Here is an 8,046-nt window from a genome sequence, read left to right as displayed (position 1 = left end):
CAACCATGTGACTTTGAAATTTAATTTTTTTGGGTACAATGAATATATATATATATATATTTATACAATACAATGGATTGAGATGTTATATATAAAAGAAGCAAGAGTCGAACCCACCTCTCTGCTAAGAGGTGTTCGTTTTACCCACCGAACAACCTTACATTGGCATGTGAGCTCATTTCCCATGGTCTCGTTCATTTTGAAGAAGAAAAAAAAAATATATTTCATTTTTGTTCGTTAGATGTATACATGATGTTTTGAGTGGCTGGGATTTAATGAAATTTACATAACATGCATCCAATGGTGAGCGCCACCACGTTAAACGCACCATTGAAGCACCATCCCCCTAAAGCACGATCCAAATACGATTTTTTATTTTTATTTTTTTTTTTTGGTAGAAAACAAAACATTATTCAATTGGGTAGCAAGGCCGAGGATCACAATTCAAAATATCGGTTGGTGTCGCCATGTCAGTGGCTAGCAACACCACTGAAACCCCGAAAAGTCGACGACCTTTCGCTGACATTTAGTGGAGCGAACCGCGAGAGTCTGAGATTGGGAGATTAGGGAAGAGGTAGTACACCATCGCAGAGAGAGAGAGAGAGAGAGAGAGAGAGAGAGAGAGAGAGAGAGATGACTAAGAGAGAGAGATTGTAGCCTGAGGCCGCGGGAGAAGAGTTGTAGGCTTGCAGTGATGGTGTAGAAGAGTTGGAGAGAGAGAGAGCAAAGAGGGTTTTGGATTTTGGGATTGTGTGGAGAGAACCAGGAGAGAAAAAAAAAAAAAAACAAGAGGGAGAGGTTTGAATAGTGATCGAGTTTTGTTACTGACGAATGGAGAGAAGACCAGAAGATTCAGTCCAGTAAAAAATGGAAGAATTGCGGCTTATATTTAGTTATTTTCTTCCTCTCTTCCGGTGGTAGAACGCACCAACATCGGTAGAACTCATGCCGCTATGACAAAATCTTTGATTTTGTTGACATTTCACCGGTTTGATGAAAAATAACCGATTTACGGCGATTTTCTGGCAACATTTTGTACCTTTCGTTTTGATTGCTATTTTCGTGTCGGACTTGGGCGACACGGCGATATATCGCCAACATAAAGTACTTTGCTGAGGATATAGGTAGTCTACAATCTAAGAAGTGGAAATGTGCCAATCGATCGTGCTTCTAAGCAACCGAACCCTCCAGGGTAGATAATCTACTACAACATAATGTAGTATCGGCTTCACTTCAATTGACGAGTGTGGATGCTGCCCATATATGATACGTGTTGCTTGTTGAGAGTTTGATGCAACAACCACTTGATCTAGATCGTCCTCAAAAACATATAGTAATCCCAATCTTTTAGTCAAGAATTTTACACATAAGATTGCTTGAAATGGAACAAAGTGCACATATAGCTCTCTTTATAGCATTGTCATGGGCTTGTATTAAGGAGGCCCACTCCTAAATTATGTTCCTTAGACACCAACGATGCATCACATTAGATATTGACCCATCAAAGAAGATATTGGTCCCAATCCGATACGAGGATCTTTACTTAAATATAAATTTTGCAAGGTCATGAATTTGATCATTGTGAATGATAAAGCTTCCTCCGAGGATGTAATCGAAGTGCGTACAAACTAGCCGGATGAACTCATAAAAAAAAAAAATAAACCGGTTGAATCCCCTTTCTCTCCGTGTTTATAAACACCAATACACCATCTAAAACCCTGATCGTGGTGTTTATAAACAACACGACCAGAAGTTTATATTCTGACAATGTTCTGCTGACATAGACCCAGCACCATCACCTTCATGATGAGTAATTACATTCTCCATCTAAATGCGCTCTCTGTTTCCTTCCCTTGTTTTTGAGCTCTCACAGTCTTACCAGCATCTGTTGTTAACCAAACAATTGCACGCAGTGATCATCAAGTACCAACTCTCAACTGATCCCTTTTACGCAACCAAACTCATCAGATTGTATGCTCTTAACAAAGACCTACATACTGCTCGCAATGTGTTCGATAGAACTACTAATAGAAGTGTATACATGTGGAATTCCATGATCAGAGCTTATGCACAGTACCACAAATTCGACCATGCGTTCCCTCTCTTCAGACATATGATTGGTGCCCAGGTGAAACCCGACAATTTCACATTTGCATGTATTCTACGTGCATGTTCAGAGAACTTGGATCCATTTGGGCTGAGAACGATTCATGGGCAAGTGATATTGTCTGGTTTAGAATGGGATTCGGTTTCTAGCAGTGCACTCGTGAGTGCTTACTCGAAGTTGTGCTTCATTAAAGAAGCCAGCAGGGTGTTCCATGGTATATCAGAACCTGATTTGGTTCTCTGGAATACTATGATTTCAGGTTACGGGTCTTGTGGACTATGGAAGAAAGGGCTAGATTTGTTTAGTATGATGCGAAAATTGGGTGAAAAGCCTGATGAATATACACTAGTTGGCTTGATTTCAGGCCTGACAGAATCCAGCTTGCTGGAAACTGGACAAGGAATTCATGGTTTTTGCTTGAAAAATGGATTTGACTATAATAACCATGTGGGCAGCGTGCTTGTGAGTATGTACTCAAGGTGGTGCTGTTTGAGTTCAGCTCAAAGAGTTTTCAGTACTTTATCCCACCCTGATTTAGTTGTACGGTCTGCTTTGGTTGCTGGATTCGTTCAATCCGGAAAATTTGACGAGGCTTTACTAATGTTCAGGGAAATGACACATATGGCAGGTAGAAAAGCCGATCCCATTTTAGTTGCAAGTGTACTGGCAGCTAGTGCTCGATTGGCAAATGTGAGACCAGGTAGGGAGATCCATGGTTATGTTCTAAGGCATGGATTGGAGGTAGAAATCATGGTTTCCTCTGCCATTATAGACATGTACTCAAAGTGTGGTTTTGTTGGCCTGGGGCTTCAGGTTTTTGAGACTATGTCAGAAAAGAATGTTATTACCTATAATTCTACAATTTCAGGACTTGGTTCTCATGGACTTGTCTCCCGTGCCTTTCGTCTGTTTGATGAGATGCTGGAAGATGGACTGAGACCTGATGAAGCCACTTTCTCTGCTCTTCTTGGTTCTTGCTGCCATGCTGGGCTTGTAAGAGACGGCCAGGAGCTTTTCAAAAGAATGAAAGATGAGTTTGGAATTGAAGCCAGAGCAGAGCATTATGTTTACATGGTGAAGCTTCTGGGTATGTCTGGAGAGTTGAGGAAGGCCTATGATCTTATCCAATCCATGCCAAAAACCCCAGATTCAGGCGTTTGGGGTGCACTTCTAGCAACCTGTTGCGTTCATGGAAATTTGGACTTGGGTGAAATTGTTGCCCGTCAGCTATTTCAGATTGAACCTGACAAAACTGCTTATAGAGTAATGCTTTCTAACATATATGCTTGCGATGGGAGGTGGGAAGATGTGAAGAAATTGAGGGATGAAATGAAGGAAGTTGGGCTGCAGAAAATACCTGGACTAAGCTGGTTATGAATCATTACCTACCTGACACAATCTTCATAGCGCTGTCTGATATGTAATCTCTAATCTTTCTATCGGGCCTCTTTCCTGTCCCCCGGTTCGTTGGCCTTATGTGCCTTCTCTGAACACCCCCCAACCCCTCTCTCTTCTAGAAAAGCTGTATTTATGAGGTAACAAGAATTAGGAAAGTTGTCTTCAGGAGATTTCAAACTTTGTTGGAATATATTTGTTCCAACTGTTTTGATCCTTTAAAAAGACCATCGTGCGGTCCAATGGTATGCCCAGAATGCCGATGTGAAGCTGCAGGTAATTTGTGTTTAATTTGTTTTTGTCCTGCGAAAAATTGTAATTTCTTGAAATTGGCTTAACTCATCATGTTGGCGAAAATAAAACAGATAATGATGCTGGTAAATTCCACTTCGGTTTGAAGCAACTTCATTTCAGCAAGTTGGCGTTCATCATCCATCTCACATTTGTAAGGTATGATAATGGATAACCTGAAGATATTTAGTATTTATTTTATTTTATTTTTTAATTTCAGACGATTAACAGAATAAGATAACAAAAATCTCATTGCATCTCTTTTGATGGAAATATTTGCAAATCATACTCATTATCTGTTTCCGGGGAACTTTTGAATTTTCCACTGCACTTGTGCTTCGAGTAACACAGAGAGCACTTAAAGCCCATGAGATTGATGGAGGGTCCTATACTCCTATTAGATGCTCTGCAAATTATGTTCCCTTGTCTCCCATAAGCTTCCTAGAGAGGTTAGCTTGTGTGTACAGAGATAGCGTACCGATTCTCTATGGTGATCTCAAATATACATGGTGAAAACACGAGAATGGTGGCTTGAAACTTGCTTCTGTTCTTACCCAGATGGGAATATCTCACTTTGATGTCACAAGTTGTTCAAAATAAATTTTTATTCACCAGTACCACCCTTTTTTCCCCTTAATTAATAAGTTCCTTTAATTATTTATTCTGGGATTTTATTTAATTTAGCTCTTTCTTTCGCTAGACCTGCGTTTTTGGGACATTAGTAATGCTGTCTGGTTTATGATTTGGATGCTCTAGTTCATGTTTTTGGTTATCCGCATTGCAATATATTTTCAGGATGTCATTATTTGTATTGTTTGTGGATAAGTTGCATTTTGGTTTTTTTTTTGGGGGGGGGGGGGGGGGGTTAGAACACAGATTCCTTTTTTTTTTTTTTTTTTTTTTTAATTCACTTATATTGTGTGTAATTTTTGTGTTGTATAAAAAGTTTCAAGCTCAGGAACTTAAATATAGAATTACATTAAAACTATGAGTATTCTTTATGGTATTATAAACTCTTTTTAAAGGACCATAAAATGAACTCTTCTATCTTGATTTTTGCCATATATATACAACAACAATACGCAATCTACCATTAAGAACTGAAAACCTTAAAATATGCTACACTAAACTCTTTTTAAAAGGACCATAAAATGAACTCTTCTATCTTGATCTTTGCCATATATATACAACAACAATACGCAATCTACCATTAAGAACTGTAAACCTTAAAATAGGCTACACTTTTGCATACTAGTCCTAAGCCCCCTGCAGGGTGCAGCTCATGAATGAAACCACTGGGAGGAACAGTTGTTGCAGCATTTTTATAGTTAAAAAGTTCCATTGTTTCCATGTTGATTTTCATTTGTCCGAACATTTTTTATCTTGTGCCATGATTTGGTACTTCTTCAAAGTAATAATATGATTTCTTCATGACCATTTAATTTTTTTGCACTTTTCAACAATTGGTTCAATACAGACTACTCTGAGAGGCTGTTGTCTCTCTGGCATTTCTCTAGTCACAGAATCAACTCTAGTTTCCCTTAATGGTGCTTCAACCATTGGACATTATTGATCCTTTTACTATCGCTACTGCATGAAAACCAAATGATTTATGCCCTCAACTTTTTTTCTGAACAAATTATAACACCATTCCTGAGGTGATTTAAGTAATGTTGGGCACTTGGACTGAATCCCACAGTTTGCTTACCCTTGTCAATTTCTTTTTCATTGACACTAGAAAGAAAAAGGTACAAGTTATTATTTCTTCTTAACTGGTTACTGGTACAGGAATAGGAAGATGGAAATCTGGGTGGCAAAGATGAGAAACCCATTTTTCTGGTCACATTCAAATTTACTAGCGTTTTGTAATTTTTACAGACTTAAATCTTTGGATTCGTCCCAATGCTCATGATATCATGCAATTATTTTTTGGCTTTTATTATCTGCTTTTCTTTAAGGAAGTTAAGTGTAGGTTCTCTAATGCTCTGAACTGTAACCTGAATGGTTACTTCAGTAAGCTTTTGTTTGTCAGACTAAATCATGCATTTGTATTATTTGGCACTTCAATGTTTGATTTCACTCTCAAAACACACAAATTAGGTTAAAATATTTGGATGGATTGGCTGAAACCTTCCTTTTCCAAACATCAGCTTTCTTAATTATGACAGAAATATATGTTTGTGCTTATGACTTTCTTACTACTATTAAAATAATTATTGTGCCCCCTAATATTGTAATATTGTGCAGGGTGCTGCCTTAGCTCTGAATATCCGCGATATGTATGAGCTGCACTTCAGTGTTCCAATTGGTGGAGCAGTCCCCCACACACTTAATGTACGACATTATTCTGCCATGATATCTGTACTATTGAGACATTTGGAATAACAAATATTCTTTGTGACTACCAATTTCTTGAAGTTGCATGTGGGGCACTTGAGCTTCTGTCTTAAGACAAGCATGAAGTCACCTGTCTTGGTCTTAACCCCAGAAAGCAGTACACTATATAGCTGCCATTAGCACCTCCGGTTCAATTTACTTGGAATATGAGAATCTACTAGCCATGGGACAACCTCATTTTGATATCAGATGACCCAAAGATGAATGGGATTCAATAACTTTAAATTATTCTTCCCCGCCACGACATCAAGTCCTCAAGGAGTTATTTACAGCCGTGGAGGTGCATAAACTGATTCATCTGCAGCTGTTCTTCTTAATAATATGAGTTCCATGCTTGTCTATCTATGGACTGTTCCCATGTTCCTCTGCAATTGATGGTGTCTTACTTTGGGGGTGGCAGTTAAATGCCTGAGAAATGTCTCTCCAGAGGGCATATTTGATAGTATTGCACTTCACAAAGTGACAAACATATCTGATGCACCAATTGCATGTATTGAACATGATTTTGTCAATGCGCCAGCGATTGACTGCAAGATGGGTGTTATGACTGGTGAACCACCATTTCCACATGTTTTATTCAAGATTGAGGAGCTTGGTTCCTCCTATGTTTTACATTCATATTGCCTGATGGAAACAGATGGTCCAGGAACAATTCGTACATAGAAGCCTGAGTGGGATTCCTTGCCTGCTGATCAGTGTGCAAAGTTGAAGTCATGATAAGGCCTGGCCTGCTTCCCATGGAAGAGGTTGTTGACATAAAAGATCCAGTCACCATGAAAAGTGTGCCACCTGATGCAAAGAGCATGGGTGAGGTGGTGTTTAGAGGAAACAGAGTAATGAATGGGTACCTCATGAACTTGAAAGCAACAGAGGAAGTTTTAAGAGGTGGATGGTTTTGAACTAGAGAGTTGGCTGTTAAACATTCTGATGGTTACATGGAGCTAATTAAAGGACCGGTTGAAGGATAGAATATAATCACAACTTAGGTTGAATCAGTGCTGTTCAATCATCCAGCAATTCTTAAGGCTGCTGTTGTAGGTCGCCTGATGATCAATGGGGAAAAGAAAGGCATGGATGCCACTGCTGAACAGATAATTATTAAGCTTCTTTGCGATCGCCTGCCTCGTTATATGGCTCCTTCAACTCTGGTTTTTGATGATCTCTTAGGGGCTTCGACTGGGAAGATGGAGACATTTATCCTCAGCAAGAAGGCAAGGGCTGTGGAAAGTCTCTTAAATGGAGTAAAACCTGGCTTTGAAGGATTTACCTGAGCTCTCATGCAAGAGAAACTGTTAATAAGACCAGGCTTCAAAGCATGTACCTGAGCTTTAAAGGGAGTATAATTCATGTGATAACAGATTATTATTCTACCAAAAAATATTAGCAGATTATTATTATTATTATTATTATTACTAGGGTGATCTTGTTGTAATCAAAAGTGATGAATTGATTTGATAAAAAAATATGTGATGAATTGAGAGGCACTGTCTTCCTTTGGAAAGATGTATATATTAGTCTAGGAAAGCAAAGAAGTAAAATATAATAGGGAAGGTCTCTACTTGCATTCCACAGCCGTGGTACAATAGTGATATTTCACATGTGAGAAGATAAATAATAATTCAACATTTAGGCGCCATTTGTTTGCAAATGTGGGATGGGAAAAAAAATAGTGAAAAAAATAAACACGTGACACCCATATATAATGAGATGATGAAAAATGAAAGGAAATTAAGGAAAATATTTTGTTAAAAAAGTTAGAATGTAGGTCATATTTGTTGTTTTTCATTTTTTTTCACAAAATTTAACTTATTTAGTGTGATTTTAATTAGCACACCATGTCAGCTTGTTTGCTAATT

At 38.4% G+C, this 8,046-nt stretch overlaps 1 protein-coding gene and 1 pseudogene across 1 annotated transcript; both read left to right on the top strand.

Annotated features, from left to right (window-relative positions):
- The first annotated feature begins 1,699 nt into the window (after window positions 1–1,699).
- LOC149007122 (Tetratricopeptide repeat (TPR)-like superfamily protein) lies at window positions 1,700–3,634 on the top strand. Its single transcript, XM_089165881.1, has one exon. The coding sequence runs from the start codon at window positions 1,832–1,834 to the stop codon at window positions 3,482–3,484; it is 1,653 nt and encodes a 550-aa protein (XP_089022007.1). The 5' UTR covers window positions 1,700–1,831; the 3' UTR covers window positions 3,485–3,634.
- A 426-nt stretch (window positions 3,635–4,060) lies between these two features.
- LOC149007121 (butanoate--CoA ligase AAE1 pseudogene) lies at window positions 4,061–7,586 on the top strand (annotated as a pseudogene).
- Window positions 7,587–8,046: the final 460 nt, after the last annotated feature.

This window comes from Hakea prostrata, chromosome 8 (genome assembly GCF_041222555.1).
Source record: "Hakea prostrata isolate BN-2017 chromosome 8, UWA_Hpros_2, whole genome shotgun sequence".
Classification (NCBI taxonomy): Eukaryota; Viridiplantae; Streptophyta; class Magnoliopsida; order Proteales; family Proteaceae; genus Hakea; species Hakea prostrata.
This window is presented reverse-complemented; position numbering and strand designations above follow the sequence as displayed.

Coding starts and splice junctions, on each gene's coding strand:
- LOC149007122 (XM_089165881.1), top strand. CDS start 1,832: ATGCGCTCTCTGTTTCCTTCCCTTGTTTTTGAGCTCTCACAGTCTTAC.